Here is a 24168-nt window from a genome sequence, read left to right as displayed (position 1 = left end):
TTGATAGGATCATGAAGATATAGTGATATACCATTCACAATATTGTCATTGATTACACTATAATACACATGCCACTCTTCATACTTTTACACAACATATGTAAGATGTAGTGAACACTAATCATTATGCTAAAACTAATCCTTCATTTACCACACTCATGGAAAGATGCTTAAATCTACCTTACATATATACTTAATGTCAGGGACAGTTCATCTGGTCACTCTTGCATAAATAACAAATTCTCCAATTGACTAGGTGGTGTAACCCTTTTCCTGACCAACATTTCTACTGTAGGACACACTCTCTTCCTCCCACCCCTTGGCCTTGACCTGAATTGTTCATCAGCTTCTTCAAAATCCCCCTGTATCAAGAAAAACTTCATTAATCATTGCTAATGCAAAGGCATGCAAGGAAATTATTGAACTGGAATATGAAGTCAGAAAAGAATTTACATGGGTAAAAACATGTTTCCCAGTTTTTTCGTGTTTATCTCTGACATGTTTGTAAGCAAATCTCAGGCCACAATCAGGAAAACCACATACAAAGGGCTTTTCTTTAAAGTGCACGGCCTTCTTATGTGTAACGAGATTAGATTTCTGTTGAGGCATAACCAAAAGAATCAATCAACACAATGTTCAATATGTAACCATGGTTGTGGATTCACTTAGAACAACTATGCGGGGGCTTAAAGATTAAGGGGTCTTACACTTGAGAATTTGCAGCTACAGCCCTTAAATTCACATTTAAACTCTGCCAATGATTTGTCAGCTTCATGTGTGCAAAGGTGCCTTTTAATATTCTTTTTCAGTTGTCTACTTCCACAAGTGTCGCAGGTTACATATTGATGACAGGATTCAATATGTTCTTTAAGGCACTGGTTATTAGTGAAATGTTTCATGCAACCAGGCTCCAAGCACACTACATCTACCGACTGCAGCTTAACTGCAGAACAAAAGTTCTCTTCACAATTTTTCCCAACATTTTCAAAACATAACACGGAAACTTTGATTATTCACAAAGAAAATCAAATTAGATGAAAACTTGCCATGAGAATCTTCATGTTTACGAAGCTTTGACGCAAACTTGAAAACCTTTCCACAGCCAATTTCTGGGCACACAAACTGCTTACTTTCTACATTTGTGGATGTAGATCCTTCATCATGAATCTCTTTAACATGTCTTGCCATATTACCTTTTATTGAGAAAATTAGGTTGCAATTCTCCATTGGACATTTAAAAGTTTTCCCTTCATGCTGTAGAAGGTGACGAGTCAAATGGTCCTTTCTTCTGTAACTTGCCTGACAATCATCAACCGTACACACATACGGCCTCTGGAGCCATTAAAAGAAATGTCAAAAGATGCCAACCAAAAAAACGCAATGGGTGTCAATTGGTTAAATAAGAACAAGACATGGAAGAACAAATTGCAAACCTCATCTTGAATAAAGCGTGATTGAGGCATCCTTGATGGAGCTTCACAGGAGGTCTCCCTACCTGATACTAATCCATCAAGTCCAATTATGCTGCCTCATGCATTTTGGAGTTCTTTGTCTGGGATCCAATGCTTCACACTATAACATTATTATAGTTATAGTATATTATAAATTACTTTCCTGCAAAAATATGTACTTCAGTGATACCTCTTAAATCATATAGTATTAACCTATAGAAGATTTTTCCAGTGTACTCATTTTAAAAAAGGTATAGTAGCTTGCTGGATTAGTTTACACTCCTTGGCTCTCCATATAGTCACAGATTTTACACATGAAAAAAGTTTATCCTATATTGTAATATGTCAGTTAATTAGTTACAAAAGGGTGTTTTGTTAATAAATCAAATACCTCAAGTGAATGGCTTTGCATGTGCTGCAACAAGTAGGCAGGTTTTTTGAAGCTAGCACCACATTGTTGGCAAGTGTTGTTGGGCTTTTCGCAATGTGCTTCATTATTTCCTTCAGCTCTAGCTTTTTCCAACTCGTCCTAAACACATCAATTCAAATCAGATAAGATAACCAAGTGTAATTGCATATTATCATATTTTTAACTTTGAAATAGATAGGTAAAAAAGCAACCAATAACTAGTAAAATATACAACTGCATATAAAGGGTTTTTCATTGCAAAACCATGCCAACCATTGGGTTTGAAATACAGCAAAGACAATTAGAGATTAGATAACTATTAAGAAAAAGGATAATCATCAAATATGCTGAAACAAAAGACAGGAAGAACAAAGTACCTTGTGTTGTGAATTGATGTGGGAGGTAATTAAGATCTTTTTAGACCTGCAAATGCCACAGTATTCACAGAAGTAGCGTCTAATATCTTTGAAGACTGGCCTCTCACCACTTTCCATGGGTTCATCCATCTGTATTTCAGGCATTGACGAGGACAACTATCAGAGATTGCAACAATTCCACGCCACCTGAAACCATACAAATCCGTTTGGACACAGGGTTAACAAATTCGCCTGGTTTCCTATCTATAGCTAACCAAATCACAATGCAACCGAGGGTGCAGTTAATTTACATAACAGATTTTTTTTTGTGAGGGGGGAGTGTACAGAGATCATGAATCCCACATGTTTAAGTTCCACTAAACCAAAACACAACATTGAATTCATATAGGTAATAACATGAGCATTCAACTAATCATCAAAGAAAGACAATAAACTAAAGCAATGTTACATTTGTTCCTTAGGATTTGTAAGATTGCACTGCAAATTTTTCAAGCACAAACCATCACTAAATAAAACAAACATGCGAGAGCGGAAAGCAAGGATTCAAACTCTCAAAAGTTCAGACAAAGAAGGGCCAAATAAAACCTTGGAATTCTGGGACAGATGAATAACAAATATAGGCCATTTCATGAAACTGAAATTCGTCTTTCATGAAGTAGGATTTGTGGGTACACCGGAACAAAGGTTCCATACTATTATAATAAACATATAGAAAGCTTTCAGATCTCAGTTTTATCTCAAGAAAACCCACTATGGGAGTGATAGGTGTTCGCACAGCTACAGGTGGTGGTGATGACGGAGGTATGCCCAGTTCGGACGGCAGAGAGAAGAATGGGGTGAACCAAAAAGGTCGGCCACTGAGACAGTACGGCAGAGATATGACTGGAGACAGCGAAGCAGAGGATCCAACGGTTATCCCACCGGCAATTGAACCGGTAAGAGTCAGACTAATCCAATCGGTCGCTGGGCTAACCAAGTCATAATTAAATAAATATAAAATTATATATTTTCACTAATTACCAACTAATTATGAACTTAGTTAGGCAAATATTTTCACTGTAAAAATCCCAGAATTCACAACAGATTCAATTCAATTCAAATGTCCATTTTTCATCTCAGCACAAAAGAGGCAACAGAAAAAAGCAAAGGCTATCACATCACAATACTAACACACACTAAATTCACATCATCAAATTTGTATTTTTTTTTTCCTCCCTATTCTCCTCTTATTTTTCAATTTACCATTACTCTGCCATAAAACCAAGGTTGCGAGAACCGGACCAGTCAATGAACCGGTCAAGTAACTGGTTCAATGGTTCAACCGAGGTCAAACCGTGGTTGAACCGGTTTAATAAATATAACATAAAATTATTAAAAATTCAAAGTGACATATATTGTGAGATAGGGTGCAGAACAATTAAAGCATTGTATGAATTAAACAATATCAGTTTCTCAATCTTCATGTATATATAACACATTAGCAATAGGACTTCTAAGCCTGGTCAAACAATATCATTTCCAGATATAACAACAGAAGATAGGCAACCAAAATTTGAGGCCACAAATTTTAGTATGGTGCAAGGTGGAAAAGAAATCAGTATAATCTACCATTTGAGCTGGAAGAAACAATTCCACAGCACAGTAAGAAGCCCAGAACACACAAAAACTGAACAATTAAATTAACTAAACAAAACAAAAACACAATAAAGAAGCATAAATATCCTTTATAAATTAGGTTTCCATTCCTGAGTTTTCCATTTTCATAAATTAGGTACTCTTTTTGTTTTTTGCTTCTTAATTTCATTCTCTTTTCCTATGAGTAAACCATCTCCTTGTCTGAACTTCACCCAACCCTTATTTTGAAGCCATATAGTAAATCCAATGCAGAATTGTAGCCATGTTTCTCTTTTGAATCAATGACAGCAAAATAACAAGTAAAACAAATTGGATTTATAACTCAATCTCAGCAGAATTAATTCATATCAATCTCAGCAAAAATCATTCTCAGCATAATTAATAAATTAAACTTAAAAAAAATAATTTATAACTCCGTCTCAGCAAAATTAATTCAACATCAACTGACTGAATTCAAATAAAATTAAAAAAAATTAATCTCTCAAAACTCAGCAGAATCATCAATAATACATCATATGTATATTCAGAACAAAACGAAGAAGAAAACAATATAATACAATTACAACAAATTGAACATTATTGAAGAGGATAAAGGGGAGGTTTTTACGTTATCTGGATTGGCAGCAAAGGAGAGGAAAAGATAGCATAGAGCCAGAGAGCAGAGAGACAGAGAAATTCAAATTGGGAACTTCAGTAACGTGAAACAGAGAAGCAACGACGGTGAGACACGGTGCGGAGCAGAGAAGCAGCGACGACAAGATTGGCGGGGAGCAGAGAAGGGGCCACAGCCAAAAACGGTGAGGATGGGAGAACCAGAAACGACGCACGGCAAGGAGGGGAGAAGAAGCGACGACGCACGGCAAGGAGGGGAGAAGCGGTGACGACCAACGGTGAAGGAGCAGAAAAGCCGTGACAGAGAGAGCTCGAACAGGGAAACGGCGACGCCAACAACAGCCCCGAACCGACCTTAGCTTCTGGCGACGCGAGGAGAAGAGCAGAATGAAAGAAAGGGGAGATGGTGATGGTGGCTCTGATAGGGTTTAGGAGAATCTAGGGTTGGTGAGGCTGTGTTTGTGAGAGAGAAAGGGGAGGGGGTGTAATAAAGGCATTCAGCACTGGACTTGTGTTTCTCTGGAATCAAAACGGTGCCGTTTTGATTGTTGGATCAGCGAACCGGGACTTGAAAAAACCCGGCCGGTTCGCTCGGTTCGCCGGTTAATCACCGGTTCAGCCGGTTTTCAAACCGATTTTTTGCTAAACGGTTCTAAAAGTCAACCGGATCAGCCAAATGATCGGTTTCTGATTAATCCAGTCAAACCGGCCAGTTCGGTCCGATTTTCAAAACCTTGCATAAATTATAACCTTCGACCCACAAAGAAAACCGTCTTTCTCATGGTTCTAAAAACCAAATCGGTCATCAAACCGTTCTAGTTATTGGTTTATTAGTTTATTGGTTCAACTGTAATTCAACCGGTAAAACCGTTTTATAATAAAATAATAAATAAAATATAAATAAATGCACTAAAATATAATTATAGTTTAAAATATCATCCAGATTAAAAGTACTATATAAACCACAATGTTATAATATCATTCCAATAGAAACTCAAAAGTCAATTAACAAAAAAAACAAACATAAAATACTAATAATCATCAAAATCCACCAAAACTTACTACAGATTTGCTTCGTTAAGATCATCACCATACAATAACAATCCAATAACAATTTTTATTAATCTCAGTACAATAATTTATAATCACTAACCTCTTTGTGATAGTTGTAAAGTCTCTCCTTAATCTCCAAAATATGCCTAATATTACAGAACACTGCACTAGGGAGAAAACAATAAGAATTATTCTATCTCGCCTATCAGTTTTTGCCGCTCAGGAGTCCCAAACCTTGGAGCTGCATAACAGGATTTAATTGCCAATGTGCGCCTCTCTTCTTTCTTGTAGTCTAATAAGCCCAATGCACCATTTGGGTTAGTTGGCATGAATGCAATCAGTACAACTAAAGCAGTCCTTCCTGCAAAAAAAAATTCACATCAGCAACATACAAACCTTCCTATTAAACGAAAGTGTGAAGCATTAATGGTTATGGTTATAGTCATTAAGGTAATGAAAATTGCAAATGATGAAACAATCAAGTAATGAAAATGATGTGTACAATCTCCTTCTAAACATCACAAAAAAATCCCCTTCTAAACTGATAAATATTCCTTCAGTGCAATCACTTAGTTTGTTCAGTATTTTCCAAACAAGTTAGTGCTGGATAATTAAAAATAGAGACGGACTAATGGCAACAGAGCAACTACAAAACAATATATTCAACATTTTGGGATAATCTAAAGCAACCACATCAATTGCATTGTGGATTACATCAAAGATGCTACATTCTGCATCCTCAAAATATTTCTTCCACACTTGATGGCTATCAGAATTCACGGGGAGTAAACAAAATTAAATCTTTTCCAAGAAATAAATAAAAAATAATTCACCTTTGGAAGATTCTGCTTCTGGGGTACTACATATTGACAGACATAGTGATAAAATTGTGAAAGAATAAGAAAAGAATAGAAGAATAATATTATACTTTGTATTTCTTGATTGATTGAATTGAATTGTATTATGAAGGTAAAACTAAATATATATAGAGCATTGGCCTAAGAAAGATAAAAGCAAGTAAAGATAAGGTAAGAACAACTAAAGATAAGATAAGATAAAATAATAAAGACTAAAATTGTAACTGAATTTATGTATTATGTTGGGCTGAATTTGTGGGCCACGAGACTTCTTTATTATTGTCATGGGCTAAGGTGGAAGAGTAGTTTAATACGCCCCGCAAGCTGGTGGATGGAAGATGTCAATAATCCACAGCTTGGATAAGGTCCGATGAAATTGTTGAGCGTCTGACGTGGTGACACGGAGGAAGATGCGTGCGGCAGAGCTTGAGCTGCCGGCGGCAAAAATATAAAAGGAGATGCTGTGCTTGAGCAGCGATCTTCGAAAAATGCGTGCGGCAAAGCTTGAGCTGCCAGCCGGCGGCAAAAATATAAAAGGAGATGCTGTGATCTTCAAAAAAATAAAAAAATAAAAAATAAGCACGTAGAGCGCAATGAGATTTTTCTTCAGAAGGCGCGTATGGCGCAATAAGATTGGTCTTCAAAGGGCGCGTGAAGCACAATAAGAGTGCAGATGGAACTGCTAAAACAGATGTAGATTGAACTTGCTAAAATAGAATGCAGACATGACTGCTGAAATAGAATGTAGACAAAACTCTCGGAAGAAGGTGCAAATGAAACTGTCGGAAGAAGGCGCAAATATGCCATAGTGACTATTCCATGAATGATAGTTGTTTCCTGTTAGAACAGGTGTAACCAAGACTGATGTTAGAGTTTTACTTGGATGGATGTAATAGAGATTGGTTGCTGCGCTAAATTAAAAGATTGATCATTCATCGTGGGAGGAGGTTGAAAAAGAAGTAGGGTGATTTCTCACCGGAAAGATGATAGCTTATGTATCCTCTTCAAGGAGGATACCAAGACTCTGATACCATGATAAAATTGTGAAAGAATAAGAAAAGACGAGAGGAATAATATTATACTTTGTATTTCTTGATTGATTGAATTGAATTGTGTTATGAAGGTAAAACTAAATATATATAGAGCATTGGCCTAAGAAAGATAAAAACAAATAAAGATAAGGTAAGAACAACTAAAGATAAGATAAGATAAAATAATAAAGACTAAAATTGTAATTGAATTTATGTATTCTGTTGGGCTGAATTTATGGGCTACGAGACTTCTTTATTATTGTCATGAGCTAAGGTGGAAGAGTAGTTTAATACATAGATCAAAATCTACCACTGATATAATAACACAATAATCTAACAATCACAAGGTCAAGAACAACACCACAACAAAACAAGTTAACAAAACAGCAAACCAACAACAAAATAAAAGCTCTAAGTCTGGAACAGCAACCTAACAATTAAAACAACGACAAACTAAAACAATAACTAAAAATAGAGGAAGGAGAGGGAGCTAGAACTTTATAACTCAACGAAGATGGTTGAACAGAGGGCTGAGCTGCGGCGGAAAGGAGGCTGAGCTGCGGCGTAACGACGGCTGAGCAGAGGTTGTACCACGCAATGGAACTGAAGCTGAACAGAGGCTGGAAGGCGATGACTGGAGCGCGGCGGAAGCACGGCAAAATGGTGGAAAAAGCACGGCAAAACAAAGGGGAAGCTCGACAAAATAGACACAGAAGCGCGGCGGAAAGCGACTGAACAGAGGCGTTGTGACAACATTAGAGAAGCACGGACGGCGGCGGTGACACGACGGTGGTTGGACGGAGCAAGGGAGGGAGTGAGGGAGGAGCTCGAAGGAAGAGATGCTGCTGCATGGTCCTCTGGTAGTGAGTGACTTCGTGAGTGAGTGAGGGGATTAGGGTTACTAGGCTACCTTTTAGTGAATCCGGCGCCGTTTATGTTCAAAAGGAGAAAACCGGCCGGGTCCCGGTTCGGTTCGACCGGACGGTTCAGCGATTCATTTACGGTTTTTAAAACATGCAGTTATGACTTCTATCTGAATCGCTTTCTTTACCGGTTCACAGTTCGACTGGTTCGACCGACCGATTCAAACCGGTTTTCAGAACCTTGGTCTTTCCTGATTAAAAGGAAGCCCCACAACAAGGTTTTTAAAAGGACTTACTTCTTCTACATCTTTACCAACACAATCAACTAATTGTAAACCAATTATCAACTAATTAATAAAAATTAAAAACGAAAGAAAGAAAAAATGCTCACCAGATTGACCAAATTACGCAGATCAGGGTGAAGCGAAACAGAGGACAACGACGGTGAAGCAGAGATGAGGTCATGAGGTTGGGCAGCTGCAAGGAAGGAAGGGAGACTCAGAGTGAGAGATTGGGTGATTGAGGTCTCTCAGAAGTGCGGCTGTGGGAGAAATGAGGGTACAGTCAAAACAATGGTGAACTATGGATTTATGATGCGGGAAGCTCTAAAATCAAAGGACCAGACATCCATTTGGATCACAGCTTTTTGGTTAAGTCTCCTGCATTTCATTTGAGCTCAAGATCGCATTCAAATCTCACTTTTCAACCTTTTTACCTTGATTGCAGAAATCATGACCTATTGCTTTTCATTTAGCTATTTATCTTTTAAATGGTTGATTTGGATCCACTATAGTTAAGGCCTGAGGCATAGCTGCAGTTAGTTACAATGAGAAAGGCATATCTGAACTTGATGGACTCGTATATGTTATTAGAGGATAGATAACTTATCTCTCTTTGTGTGACTGCAAGTTCTATTTAAGCATAGAGGATTTGGATTCATAAAAAGTTTACTCTATATATATACTTTCTAAAAGATGCAATTGATTTCAATCTCCTACATAACCAGTAGAATTGAAATTGATCCAGAAACTGCTTAAGCTTTGTATTTCCCAGAGATTCACATCTATATTGTAGAATGGAAGTTCAAATGATATAGCAGTTAAGCTAAATATGAGTAAAGCTTGTGATAGAGTTTAGTTATAATTTTTGTGGTTTATTATGGGTAAATTGGACTTTAGAGATAGATTGGTTTGGTTAAAGAACTTGTAACAACTATATTATTTTCTGTCATGGTGAAAGGACAACCATTTGGTTACTTTAAATCAGATAAGGGTATTTATTAAGACAGAATAGGACAAATTAGTGTGAATAACTAAAGAAGTTGGATGCTCACTACAATATATGCCAGCTCTCAGGAAAATAACTGTAGAAGATTATGGGAGGAGCTATTTATTATGGCGAGTAGCATGTGATGAGCGGATAATTTATACGCTTTTTGGCATTGTTTTTAGTATGTTTTTAGTAGAATCTAGTTACTTTTAGGGATGTTTTCACTAGTTTTTATGTTAAATTCACATTTCTGGACTTTACTATGAGTTTATGTATTTTTCTGTGATTTCAGGTATTTTCTGGCTGAAATTGAGGGACTTGAGCAAAAATCAGATTCAGAGGTTGAAGAAGGACTGCTGATGCTGTTGGATTCTGACCTCCCTGCACTCAAAGTAGATTTTCTAGAGCTACATAACTCAAAATGGCGTGCTTCCAATTGATTTAGAAAGTAGACATCCAGGGCTTTCCAGCAATGTATAATAGTCCATACTTTGACTGAGTTTAGATGACGTAAAAGGGCGTTGAACGCCAGTTCTACGCTGCTGTCTGGAGTTAAACGCCAGAAACACGTCACAAACCAGAGTTGAACGCCAGAAATACGTTACAAACTGGCGTTCAACTCCAAGAATGACCTCTGCACGTGTAACACTCAAGCTCAGCCCAAGCACACACCAAGTGGGCCCCGGAAGTGGATTTATGCATCAATTACTTACTTCTGTAAACCCTAGTAACTAGTTTATTATAAATAGGACTTTTTACTATTGTATTAGACATCCTGGATTGTATTTTTGATCCTGTGATCACGTTTTGGGGGCTGGCCATTCGGCCATGCCTGGACCTTTCACTTATGTATTTTCAACGGTAGAGTTTCTACACTCCATAGATTAAGGTGTGGAGCTCTGCTGTTCCTCAAAGATTAATGCAAAGTACTACTGTTTTTCTATTTAATTCAACTTATCCCGCTTCTAAGATATTCATTCGCACTTCAACATGAATGTGATGAACGTGACAATCATCATCATTCCCCATGAACGCGTGCCTGACAACCACTTCCGTTCTACCTTAGATTGAATGAGTATCTCTTGGATCTCTTAATCAGAATCTTCGTGGTGTAAGCTAGATTGATGGCGGCATTCATGAGAATCCGGAAAGTCTAAACCTTGTCTGTGGTATTCTGAGTAGGATTCCGGGATTGAATGACTGTGACGAGCTTCAAACTCGCGAGTGCTGGGCGTAGTGACAGACGCAAAAGGAGGGTGAATCCTATTCTAGTATGATCGAGAACCTCAGATGATTAGCCGTGCTGTGACAGAGCATTTGGACCATTTTCACAAGAGGATGGGATGTAGCCATTGACAACGGTGATGACCTTACATAGAGCCAGCCATGGAAAGGAGTAAGATTGATTGGATGAAGACAGTAGGAAAGCAGAAGTTCAGAGGAACGAACGCATCTCCATACACTTATCTGAAATTCTCACCAATGATATACATAAGTATTTCTATCTTTATTTTCTGTCTATTTATTATTAATATTCAAAAACTCCATAACTATTTGATATCCGCCTGACTGAGATTTACAAGGTGACCATAGCTTGCTTCAAGCCGATAATCTCCGTGGGGATCGACCCTTACTCACGTAAGGTTTATTACTTGGACGACCCAGTGCACTTGCTGGTTAGTTGTATCGAAGTTGTGAATGAAAAACGATTTATCAAGACGTGCGTACATAGTTTTTGGCGCCGTTGCCTGAGATCATAATTTTGTGCACCAAGTTTTTGGCGCCGTTGCCGGGAATTGTTCGAGTTTGGACAACTGACGGTTCATCTTGTTGCTCAGATTAGGTAAATTTCTTTTTGTTTTCTTTTCTAAAAATTTTCAAAAATCTTTCAAAAAAAAATTTCTCCCTTATTTTCGGAAAAAAAATATAAATATACAAAAATCCAAAAAAAAAAATCATAAAATCATAAAAATAAAAAATATTTTGTGTTTCTTGTTTGAGTCTTGAGTCAGATTTTAAGTTTGGTGTCAATTGCATACTCATCTTGCATTTTTCAAAAAATCATGCATTCATGGTGTTCTTCATGATCTTCAAGTTGTTCTTGGTAAGTCTTCTTGTTTGATCTTGATGTTTTCTTGTTTTGTGTCTTTTCTTGTTTTACATGTGCATTTTTGCATCCATAGAGTCTAAACATGAAAGATTTCTAAGTTTGGTGTCTTGCATATTTTCTTTGCATATAAAAATTTTCAAAATTATGTTCTTGATGTTCATCATGATCTTCATAGTGTTATTGGTGAGATCTTGACATTCATAGCATTCTTGCATGCATTCATTGTTTTGATCCAAAATTTTCATGCATTGCATCATTTTCATGTTCTTCTCTCTCATCATTAAAAATTCAAAAATCAAAAAAATATCTTTCCCTTTTTCACTCATAAATTTCGAAAATTAGATTTGACTTTTTCAAAAATTTTTAAAATCTAGTTGTTTTTATGAGTCAAATCAAATTTTCAATTTAAAAATCTTATCTCTTTCAAAATCTTTTTCAAAAATCAAATCTTTTTCATTTTTCTTAGTTATTTTCAAAAATTTTAAAAATATTTTTCAAAAATCTTTTTCTTATCTTTATCACATAATTTTCGAAAATAACATCATCAATTAATGTTTTGATTCAAAAATTTCAAGTTTGTTACTTACTTGTTAAGAAAGATTCAAACTTTAAGTTCTAGAATCATATCTTGTGATTTCTTGTGAATCAAGTCATTAATTGTGATTTTAAAAATCAAATCTTTTTCAAAGACTAATTTCAATCATATCTTTTCAAAAATATCTTCTTATCTTATCTTTTTCAAAAATTTGATTTTCAAAATATCCTTTCTAACTTTTTATCCTCTTATCTCTTCAAAATTGATTTTCAAATTTGTTTCAACTAACTAACTAACTTTTTGTTTGTTTCTTATTTTTTTCAAAACTACCTAACTAATTCTCTCTCTAATTTTCGAAAATATCTTCCCTCTTTTTCAAAATTTCTTTTTAATTAACTAATTATTTTAATTTTTGATTTTAAAATTTTGAAAATTACTAACCTTTTTCAAAAATTATTTTCGAAAATTCACTTCCCCCTCTCATCTTCTTCTATTTGTTTATTTATTTACTAACATCTCTTCCTCACTCACCAAAAATCCGAACCCCCTCTCTCTCTCTGAGTTCAGATTTTCTCTTCTTCTTTTCTTCTATTCACACAGGGACCTCTATACTATGGTAAAAAGGATCCCTATTATTATTATTATTATTTTTCTGTCCCTCTTTTTCATATGAGCAAGAGCAAAGACAAGAATATTCTTGTTGAAGCAGATCCAGAACCTGAAAGGACTCTGAAAAGGAAACTAAGAGAAGCTAAAATACAACAGTCCAGAGACAATCTTTCAGAAATTTTCGAACAAGAAGAGGAGATGGCAGCCGAAAATAATAATAATGCAAGGAGAATGCTTGGTGACTTTACTGCACCTAATTCCAATTTACATGGAAGAAGCATCTCCATTTCTGCCATTGGAGCAAATAATTTTGAGCTGCAACCTCAATTAGTTTCTCTGATGCAGCAGAACTGCAAGTTTCATGGACTTCCATCTGAAGATCCTTTTCAGTTCTTAACTGAATTCTTGCAGATATGTGATACTGTTAAGACTAATGGAGTAGATCCTGAAGTCTACAGGCTCATGCTTTTCCCCTTTGCTGTAAGAGACAGAGCTAGAGTGTGGTTGGACTCTCAACCCAAAGATAGCCTGAACTCTTGGGATAAGCTGGTCACTGCTTTCTTAGCCAAGTTCTTTCCTCCTCAAAAGCTGAGCAAGCTTAGAGTGGATGTTCAAACCTTCAGACAGAAAGAAGGTGAATCCCTCTATGAAGCTTGGGAGAGATACAAAGGACTGACCAAAAGGTGTCCTTCTGACATGCTTTCCGAATGGACCATCCTGGATATATTCTATGATGGTCTGTCTGAGTTATCTAAGATGTCATTGGATACTTCTGCAGGTGGATCCATTCACCTAAAGAAAACACCTGCAGAAGCTCAAGAACTCATTGACATGGTTGCTAATAACCAGTTCATGTACACTTCTGAGAGGAATCCTGTGAGTAATGGGACGCCTATGAAGAAGGGAGTTCTTGAAATTGATACTCTGAATGCTATATTAGCTCAGAACAAAATATTGACTCAGCAAGTCAATATGATTTCTCAGAGTCTGAAGGGAATGCAAGCTGCATCCAATAGTACTCAAGAGGCATCTTCTGAAGAAGAAGCTTATGATCCTAAAAACCCTGCAATAGCAGAGGTAAATTATATGGGTGAACCATATGGAAACACATATAATCCATCATGGAGAAATCACCCAAATCTCTCATGGAAGGATCAACAAAAGCCTCAACAAGGCTTTAATAATGGTGGAAGAAACAGGTTTAACAATAGTAAACCTTTTCCATCATCCACTCAGCAACAGACAGAGAACTCTGAACAAAATACCTCTAATTTAGCAAACTTAGTCTCTGATCTATCAAAGGCCACTGTGAGTTTCATGAATGAAACAAGGTCCTCCATTAGAAATTTGGAAGCACAAGTGGGCCAGCTGAGTAAAAGGATCACTGAAATCCCTCCTAGTACTCTCCCAAGCAATACAGAAGAAAATCCAAAAGGAGAGTGCAAGGCCATTGAATTAATTACCATGGCCGAACCTGTAAGGGAGGGAAAGGACGTGAATCCCAAGGAGGAAGACCTCCTGGGACGTCCAATGATCAATAAGGAGTTTCCCTCTGAGGAACCAAAGGAATCTGAGACTCATCTAGAGACCATAGAGATTCCATTGAACCTCCTTATGCCATTCATGAGCTCTGATGAGTATTCCTCTTCTGAAGAGAATGAGGATGTTACTGAAGAGCAAGCTACCAAGTTTCTTGGTGCAATCATGAAGCTGAATGCCAAATTATTTGGTATTGAGACTTGGGAAGATGAACATCCCTTGTTCACTAATGAACTAAGTGATCTGGATCAACTGAGATTGCCTCAGAAGAAACAGGATCCTGGAAAGTTCGTAATACCTTGTACCATAGGCAACATGATCTTTGAAAAGGCTCTGTGTGACCTTGGTTCAGGGATAAACCTCATGCCCCTCTCTGTAATAGAGAAACTGTGAATCTATGGGGTACAAGCTGCTAAAATCTCATTAGAGATGTCAGACAATTCAAGAAAACAGGCTTATGGACAAGTAGAGGACGTGTTAGTAAAGGTTGAAGGCCTTTACATCCCTGCTGATTTCATAGTCCTAGATACTGGGAAGGATGAGGATGAATTCATCATCCTTGGAAGACCCTTCCTAGCCACAGCAAGAGCTGTAATTGATGTTGACAGAGGTGAACTAGTCCTTCAATTGAATGAGGACTCCCTTGAGTTTAAAACTCAAGGACGTCCTTCTGTAAATATGGAGAGGAAGCATGAAAAGCTTCTCTCAAAACAGAGTCAACCAGAGCCCCTACAGTCAAACTCTAAGTTTGGTGTTGGGAGGCCACAACCAAACTCTAAGTTTGGTGTTTGGGAGTCTCAACAATGCTCTGAACATCTGTGAGGCTCCATGAGAGTCCACTGTCAAGCTATTGACATTAAAGAAGCGCTTGTTGGGAGGCAACCCAATTTTTATTTTTCTAATTTTTATTTTCATTGTTTTTCATGTTTTATTAGGTTCATGATCATGTGGAGTCACAAAATAAATATAAAAGTTGAAAACGGAATCAAAAACAGCAGAAGAAAAATCACACCCTGGAGGAAGACCTTACTGGCGTTTAAACGTCAGTAAGAAGCATCTAGCTGGCGTTCAACGCCAGAACAGAGCATGGTTCTGGCGCTGAACGCCCAAAATGGGCAGCATCTGGGCGTTTGAACGCCAAAATTGCACCCTAGAGAAGAGCTGGCGCTGAACGCCCAGAACAAGCATGGTTCTGGCGTTCAACGCCAGAAATGGGCAACAAATGGGCGTTCAACGCCCAGAACAAGCACCAAGCTGGCGCTGAACGCCCAGAGTTGTGTGCAAGGGCATTTTGCATGCCTAATTTGGTGCAAGGTTGTAAATCCTTGAACACCTCAGGATCTGTGGACCCCACAGGATCCCCACCTACCTCTACTCACTTCTTCTCACCCCTCTTTCACACAATCCCATAAACACTCTTCCCCAAAACTCTTCACCAATCACCTCAATCTCTCTTCCCTATCACCACTTCACCACTCACATCCATCTACTCTTCCCTATAAACCTACCTCATAAACACCACCTACCTTCAGAATTCAAAATCAATTTTCCACCCAAACCCACCCTATATGGCCGAACCTTACCCCCCTCCCTTCCCTATATAAAGCCCTCCATTCTTCTTCATTTTTCACACAAAACAACCCTCTCTTCCCCTCCTTGACCGAAACACATATCTCTCTCCCTCTTCTCCATTTCTTCTTCTTCTTCATCTTTTTTTTCTTCTCTTGCTCGAGGACGAGCAATATTCTAAGTTTGGTGTGGTAAAAGCATAAGATTTTTGTTTTTCCATTACCATTGATGGCACCCAAGACCGGAGAATCCTCTAGAAAAGGGAAAGGGAAGACAAAAGCTTCCTCCTCCGAGTCATGGGAGATGGAAAGATTCATCTCCAAAGCTCATCAAGACCACTTCTATGATGTTGTGGCCAAGAAGAAGGTGATCCCCGAGGTCCCTTTCAAGCTCAAGAGAAATGAGTATCCGAAGATCCAACATGAAATCCAAAGAAGAGGATGGGAAGTTCTAACAAAACCCATCCAACAAGTCGGCATCCTAATGGTTCAAGAGTTCTATGCCAATGCATGGATCACTAGGAACCATGATCAAAGTAAGAACCCGAATCCAAAGAATTATCTCACCATGGTTCGGGGGAAATACTTAGATTTTAGTCCGGAAAATGTGAGGTTGGCGTTTAACTTGCCTATGATGCAAGGAGATGCACGCCCCTACACTAGAAGGGTCAACTTTAATCAAAGGTTGGACCAATTCCTCATGGACATATGTGTGGAAGGAGCTCAATGAAAGATTGACTCCAAAGGCAAGCCGGTTCAACTAAGAAGACTGGACCTCAAGCCTGTAGCTAGAGGATGGTTGGAGTTCATCCAACGCTCCATCATTCCCACTAGCAACCGATCTGAAGTTACTGTGGATCGGGCCATCATGATTCATAGCATCATGATTGGAGAGGAAGTAGAAGTTCATGAAGTCATCTCCCTTGAATTCTACAAAATAGCCGAAAAAGCCCTCTCCTGGGGCAAGGCTAGCTTTCCCTCATCTTATTTGCTATCTATGTTACTCAGCTGGAGCTTTCATAGAAAGAGACATTCCCATTGAGGAAGAGAAGCCCATCACTAAGAAAAGGATGGAGCAAGCAAGAGAGCCCATTCATGGATCTCAAGAGACGCATGAAGCTCATCACCATGAGATCCCGGAGATGCCTCAAATGCATTTTCCTCCACAAAACTATTGGGAGCAAATCAACACCTCCCTAGGAGAACTAAGGGTGGAACATCAAGAGCACTCCATCATCCTTCATGAAATTAGAGAAGATCAAAAAGCAATGAGGGAGGAGCAACAAAGACAAGGAAGAGACATAGAAGAGCTCAAGGACATCATTAGTTCCTCAAGAAGGAAATGCCACCATCACTAAGGTGGATTCACTCCTTGTTCTTAATTTCTCTGTTTTTCGTTTTCTCTATGTTAAGTGCTTATCCATATTTGTGTCTTATTACATGATCATTAGTATTTAGTAACATTGTCTTAAAGTTATGAATGTCCTATGAATCCATCACCTCTCTTAAATGAAAAATATTTTAATTCAAAAGAACAAGAAGTACATGAGTTTCGAATTTATCCTTGCACTTAGTTTAATTATATTGATGTGGTGACAATGCTTCTTGTTTTCTGAATGAATGCTTGAACAGTGCATATGTCTTTTGAAGTTGTTGTTCATGAATGTTAAATATGTTGGCTCTTGAAAGAATGATGATAAGGAGACATGTTATTTGATAATCTGAAAAATCATAAAAATGATTCTTGAAGCAAGAAAAAGTAGCAAAGAACAAAGCTTGCAGAAAAAAAAAGAAAAAAAATAGAAAAAAAGAAAGAAAAAGCAAGCAGAAAAAGTCAAAAGCTCTTAAAACCAAGAGGCAAGAGCAAAAAGCCAATAACCCTTAAAACCAAAAGGCAAGGGTAAATAAAAAGGATCCCAAGACTTTGAGCATCAGTGGATAGGAGGGCCTAAAGGAATAAAATCCTAGCCTAAGCGGCTAAACCAAGCTGTCCCTAACCATGTGCTTGTGGCGTGAAGGTGTCAAGTGAAAACTTGAGACTGAGCGGTTAAAGTCAAGGTCCAAAGCAAAAGAAGAGTGTGCTTAAGAACCCTGGACACCTCTAATTAGGGACTTTAGCAAAGCTGAGTCACAATCTGAAAAGGTTCTCCCAGTTATGTGTCTGTGGCATTTATGTATCCGGTGGTAATACTGGAAAACAAAGTGCTTAGGGCCACGGCCAAGACTCATAAAATAGCTGTGTTCAAGAATCATCATACTGAACTAGGAGAGTCAATAACACTATCTGAACTCTGAGTTCCTATAGATGCCAATCATTCTGAACCTCAATGGATAAAGTGAGATGCCAAAACTATTCAAGAGGCAAAAAGCTACAAGTCCCGCTCATCTGATTGGAGCTATATTTCATTGATAGTTTAGAATTTATAGTATATTCTCTTCTTTTTATCCTATTTGATTTTCAGTTGCTTGAGGACAAGCAACAATTTAAATTTGGTGTTGTGATGAGCGGATAATTTATACGCTTTTTGGCATTGTTTTTAGTATGTTTTTAGTAGAATCTAGTTACTTTTAGGGATGTTTTCACTAGTTTTTATGTTAAATTCACATTTCTGGACTTTACTATGAGTTTGTGTGTTTTTCTGTGATTTCGAGTATTTTCTGGCTGAAATTGAGGGACTTGAGCAAAAATCAGATTCAGAGGTTGAAGAAGGACTGCTGATGCTGTTGGATTCTGACCTCCCTGCACTCAAAGTGGATTTTCTGGAGCTACAGAACTCAAAATGGCGTGCTTCCAATTGATTTAGAAAGTAGACATCCAGGGCTTTCCAGCAATGTATAATAGTCCATACTTTGACCGAGTTTAGATGACGTAAAAGGGCGTTGAACGCCAGTTCTACGCTGTTGTCTGGAGTTAAACGCCAGAAACACGTCACAAACCAGAGTTGAACACCAGAAATACGTTACAAACTGGCGTTCAACTCCAAGAATGATATCTGCACGTGTAACACTCAAGCTCAGCCTAAGCACACACCAAGTGGGCCCCGGAAGTGGATTTATGCATCAATTACTTACTTCTGTAAACCCTAGTAACTAGTTTATTATAAATAGGACTTTTTATTATTGTATTAGACATCCTGGATTGTATTTTTGATCCTGTGATCATGTTTTGGGGGCTGGCCATTCGGCCATGCCTGGACCTTTCACTTATGTATTTTCAACGGTAGAGTTTCTACACTCCATAGATTAAGGTATGGAGCTCTGCTGTTCCTCAAAGATTAATGCAAAGTACTACTGTTTTTCTATTTAATTCAATTTATCCCGCTTCTAAGATATTCATTCGCACTTCAACATGAATGTGATGAACGTGAAAATCATCATCATTCCCCATGAACGCGTGCCTGACAACCACTTCCGTTCTACCTTAGATTGAATGAGTATCTGTTGGATCTCTTAATCAGAATCTTCGTGGTGTAAGCTAGATTGATGGCGGCATTCATGAGAATCCGGAAAGTCTAAACCTTGTCTGTGGTATTCCGAGTAGGATTCCGGGATTAAATGACTGTGACGAGCTTCAAACTCGCGAGTGCTGGGCGTAGTGACAGACGCAAAAGGAGGGTGAATCCTATTCTAGTATGATCGAGAACCTCAGATGATTAGCCGTGCTGTGACAGAGCATTTGGACCATTTTCACAAGAGGATGGGATGTAGCCATTGACAACGGTGATGCCCTTACATAGAGCCAGCCATGGAAAGGAGTAAGATTGATTAGATGAAGACAGCAGGAAAGCAGAAGTTCAGAGGAGCGAACGCATCTCCATACACTTATCTGAAATTCTCACCAATGATATACATAAGTATTTCTATCTTTATTTTCTATTTATTTATTATTAATATTCAAAAACTCCATAACTATTTGGTATCCGCCTGACTGAGATTTACAAGGTGACCATAGCTTGCTTCAAGCCGACAATCTCCGTGGGATCGACCCTTACTCACGTAAGGTTTATTACTTGGACGACCCAGTGCACTTGCTGGTTAGTTGTATCGAAGTTGTGAATGAAAAACGATTTATCAAGACGTGCGTACATAGTTTTTGGCGCCGTTGCCTGATATCACAATTTCGTGCACCAGCATGACTGAAGAGTGAGTTATGGTTGGAGACTTTAATGAAATAGCACGACCAGATGCTACGGAGAGACAAGTTTTTGATGATCCATTCAACTCTATTAAGGGAGTAAAAGTCATTAGCAGGGCATTGAGGCTGCAGGATACGCCAAACTGCTTTGGCAAAGGGACAATCTCGGAGGACATGAATTGATGTCTCATCGCTATAGTTCCACCAAGGGCAAGCTGAATAATTCGTCAAGTGTCTCATCTTTCTTTCCATGTTTGTGAGAATTGCATCGTGAATTAGGAGCCACATGAATGACCTAATACGTTCAAGCCCCTCCAGTGCCAAATAAGGTTGAAACTTTTGCTTTGCATTCCTGGATCTGCTTGGAGATATTGGTAGGCAGTCTTCAGTGAAAAAAGTCCATCTGAGTGAAGAGCCCAAGCAATCTGATCACTTTGCTTCCATGAGGAAGGAGGGGATAGAGCCACAATTTTCTGAGTCACCTCTTTAGGGGGCCATTCTTGGAGTTTAGCCATGTCCCAACCACCTAAAACAGTTAAGAAATCTGTGAGAGACAATCCTGCTTCTGAAATCTTACTTACTTGATGAGTGTATTGGTTTAGGCTTCCAAGATTTAGAACCCATTTATCTTTCCAAAAATTAACTTTTGCACCGTCACCCAGACGCCAAATAGTGTTAGCCTGAACATCTTTCCAAGAAGAGCAGATACCCTTCCACAGATTAGAACCATTATTTCTTCTTTCTATGGTTGGTATGATATCATTATCACATCTATATTTGGCTCTCAACACCTTTGACCAAAACACATCTTTTTTCTCCACCAAATCCCAATCAATCTTCATTATGTAGGCATGGTTGAGATCCTTAGCATGCCGAACACCTAAGCCACCAGGTCTTTTAGGTCTATCGACAGTTCTCCAATTCAATAGGTGAAATTTTTTGTTTGCTCGGTTTCTCCCCAAATAAAGCTTCTGCATTTACGATCAATAAAGTCACAGGTAGATGGAGGTAAAACAACAGTTTGCATAGTATAAGAAGGAATAGATGATAGGACAGATTTTACCAGGATAAATATGCCGGCTAGGGATAGAGACGATGCTTTCCAAATGTTAAGTCTAGCTGTGATCTTAGTTTCAACCTCCTTGTGTGTTTCTTTGTTGACTCTTGAGTAGATAATAGGAACACCTAGATACTTCTCTAAATCATCGGTTCTAGAGAAATTCAGGTAATTACTAATTTGGCTTCTCACATTATGCCCCACATTCTTGGAAAAAATATGAATCTTGTCCCTGTTTATTTTTTTGCCAGAGTTAGTACAAAAAGCCTCAAGAACTTTATTAATGATCCCAGCTTGAATTATGTTGGCTTCCGCAAACAGAATAAGATCATCGACAAAGCACAAGTGGGAGAGATTGGGACCCTCTCGGTTCAGCTAAATAGGTTTCCAAAAATCCATATCAACTGCAGCATTGATGAGATAAGATAAACTTTCCATGCAAAGAACGAAGATGTATGGAAAGATAAGATCCTCTTGATGGATACCTCTAGAGGGAATGAACTCATCAAGGGTCTTACCATTCCATAAAACTCTCATCCTAGCTGTAGAAATGCAAGACTAAATTAACTCAATAATATGAAAGGGCATCCCAATCACCTGTAATATATCTTTGATAAAGCTCTACTTCAGACGGTCATATGCTTTCTCCAAATCAATTTTGATAGATATCCACCCTTTTGCACCTTTCTTAATTCTCATAGAGTGCAAGACTTCCTGAGTAATAATAATACTATTTGAACTTTGTCTTCCAGGAACAAAGCTACACTAGGTCGGACACATCAACTTAGCCATGATATTCCTCAAGCGATTGTCAATGGTCTTAGTAATAATCTTATAGGATACATTGCATAAGCTTATCAGTCTCATCTGCATAAGATTAATCACTGGTTCAACTTTGGGAATGAAGGTAAGAAGCGTCTCATTAATCTCTCTGACTTTCTTTGGATCCTCAATGATGCTATCAATCAATTTGCATAAGTCTGTTCCAACTTTATCCCATTGGTTTTGATAAAAAATAGCTTGGATGCCATAAATTTTCGAAGCTTTTAGACTCCCATGTTAAAAAGAGAATCTTTAAGTTCTTAGTGGGAAAAGAGATGCCCAATATACTGACAATCAGCTTGAGATAAAGCTGGGAAAGAATTCATTAAAATGAAATCAACTTCAGGAACATCAACAAAATAAAGCTTAGAATAAAAGAAAGTAGCCATATTTTCTCGAGTAGTTTTATCATAGATCCAAGTGCCATTGGATTCTTGAAAATAATCCACTATATTCCTTCTCCTTCTTGCTACAGTAGTCCCATGAAAATATTTACTGTTGCGGTCACCAAACTCAATCCACTTACACCGCGACTTCTGGTACCAAAGGATTTCCTCTTGAATGAGGATGTCTTCATACTTCTTCTAGAGAGACGATTGTAAATTTTGCAAGAAACAATTGTTGCTGGGATTCATGCTAGCTATAATCCTATGTAATCTTCTTAGAATCTTACTTTTTCTCTTATTAATATTCCCAAACACAGTAGAGTTCTAGGATTTTAGCAACTTTTGGAATGAAGTAACATAATCAGACCAAGAGTCCACAAGCTTCCAATTATTATTAACCATGTTATTAAAATCAGGATGCATCAACTATGCAGCTAAGAAGCGAAATGGTCTTTTACCAGTATTGGTTGGATTAGTAGAGCTCAACTCAAGACAAAGTATAGAGTGATCAGATTTGTAGCTCGAAAGATGTCTAATCTTAGATTCAGGAAACCTAGAGAACCAATCAAAATTACATAAGCCCCGATCCAAACGTTCCACCAGGTCTCCTCTCTTTCAAGTGAAGGGCCAACCATTGTAGCCCATATAAAAAAGACTGCAATCTGCAACACATGATTAGAAGTCTTTGTAGCCACCCATGTTACTTCCAGATTGTCCCTTACGTTCAAAATCATGAAGAACGGCATTGAAATCACCTATGAGGCACCAGGGTTGAATCACTTTATTGCTAAAATCTCGGATACAATCCCAAAGGATTTTGCGATTAATCCGTTGAAGGCTGCCATAGATAGCAGTTAGTATCCACGGATCAGAATTGTCATTTCTCACCCTCATATGAATAAATTGATAATTATGAGATAAAATATCAACATTCCACAATGCTATATCCCATAAAACCCAAATACCACCAGAATAGCCCCTAGCTTTTTCAATAAAATTTTTATCGATGCCAAATTTACTCCAAATAGAGCTACCCTGATTTCCACTAATATGTGTTTCTAACAAAATAAGAAAACTACAATTATATTATTTTTTAAATCATTAATAAGTTTGCAGAAGGTTCTACTGCCAATCCCTCTACAATTTCAAATTAACAGATTCATCAAAACATTAAGAAAAAAATAAAGGGTAAAAAAGATCAAGACAAAAAAAAAAACTTAGCTCTGGACATCAGCCACCAATCCTAAAATGGGTGATTCAGACATGATTTGGTCTCCATCATTTGCAAGGATTCCTAATGTTTCCATCGTAGCGTCTGGTGGCTTCATCGGTGGAAAGAGGTTTTGCTTCGGCGGTTTCAACTTCAACCTTGACGAGAAGCTCTCTTGTACTTGATTGAAAAGGTTGTTCTTGACTACATGGTCTTTCAAATCCTTCTTAGATTTTGTTAAAACTTGAACCGAATCACGTTGCTCTTTTTGTAACCTCCTCATACTCTTAAGCATTTCCCTCTCCATTGCAACCACATTTGGATTTCTCGAAGAAGAGCTGATTGGTTGAGATAAGACAAGAACTTTCTCCAAATTGATTTCCTTTTTTGCAATCTCCTTGGCTTTGGGCTTATTGCCTTTGCCTAATTTTTGGGGCCCAAGATAGAGAGCCACCTTTCTTTGACTTTGGAATTTCTTTTCAGCACCATGCCTAAGAACCTTCTTGGTGATATGTTGTCTTGGCCCACTTTCATTTTGAACTTGATAAATGGGCTCCTTTGTATGAGGGTCGACAGCTACATGCGGCCCATCTTGCATGGGTTTAGGCTGAGGCACATTCACAAGATTAGCATCTTTCACG

General features: G+C 38.0%; 1 protein-coding gene, 1 long non-coding RNA gene and 1 other non-coding gene across 3 annotated transcripts; all 3 read right to left on the bottom strand.

The window, feature by feature from the left end:
* Positions 1 to 4948, bottom strand: LOC112728081 (transcription factor IIIA). Its single transcript, XM_025778067.3, has 7 exons — positions 4479 to 4948; positions 2237 to 2422; positions 1842 to 1979; positions 1046 to 1331; positions 707 to 942; positions 453 to 596; positions 1 to 361 (listed from the first exon to the last, which is right to left on the bottom strand). Exons 2-7 carry the CDS (start codon positions 2378 to 2380, stop codon positions 218 to 220), a joined length of 1092 nt encoding a protein of 363 aa, XP_025633852.1. The 5' UTR covers positions 2381 to 2422; positions 4479 to 4948; the 3' UTR covers positions 1 to 217.
* Positions 4949 to 13404: 8456 nt separating this feature from the next.
* On the bottom strand, positions 13405 to 13512 carry LOC112732034 (small nucleolar RNA R71). Its single transcript, XR_003167776.1, has one exon. It is a non-coding gene; the product is annotated as a small nucleolar RNA R71 (small nucleolar RNA).
* Positions 13513 to 19710: 6198 nt separating this feature from the next.
* Positions 19711 to 23825, bottom strand: LOC140177104 (uncharacterized). The gene is made up of 2 exons (XR_011868845.1): positions 21116 to 23825; positions 19711 to 21023 (listed from the first exon to the last, which is right to left on the bottom strand). It is a non-coding gene; the product is annotated as an uncharacterized lncRNA (long non-coding RNA).
* Between the last annotated feature and the right edge of the window lie 343 nt (positions 23826 to 24168).

Source organism: Arachis hypogaea, chromosome 12 (genome assembly GCF_003086295.3).
Source record: "Arachis hypogaea cultivar Tifrunner chromosome 12, arahy.Tifrunner.gnm2.J5K5, whole genome shotgun sequence".
Taxonomy (NCBI): Eukaryota; Viridiplantae; Streptophyta; class Magnoliopsida; order Fabales; family Fabaceae; genus Arachis; species Arachis hypogaea.
This window is presented reverse-complemented; position numbering and strand designations above follow the sequence as displayed.

Bases quoted from the DNA above. Each gene is read 5' to 3' on its own strand.
- LOC112728081 (XM_025778067.3), bottom strand. From the start codon at position 2,380: ATGCCTGAAATACAGATGGATGAACCCATGGAAAGTGGTGAGAGGCCA. The intron at 1,980-2,236 runs GTACTTTGTTCT...TGATGTGTTTAG, and splicing joins ACATCAATTCACAACACAAG to GACGAGTTGGAAAAAGCTAG. The intron at 597-706 runs GTAAGACCCCTT...ATGCCTCAACAG, and splicing joins GTAGCTGCAAATTCTCAAGT to AAATCTAATCTCGTTACACA.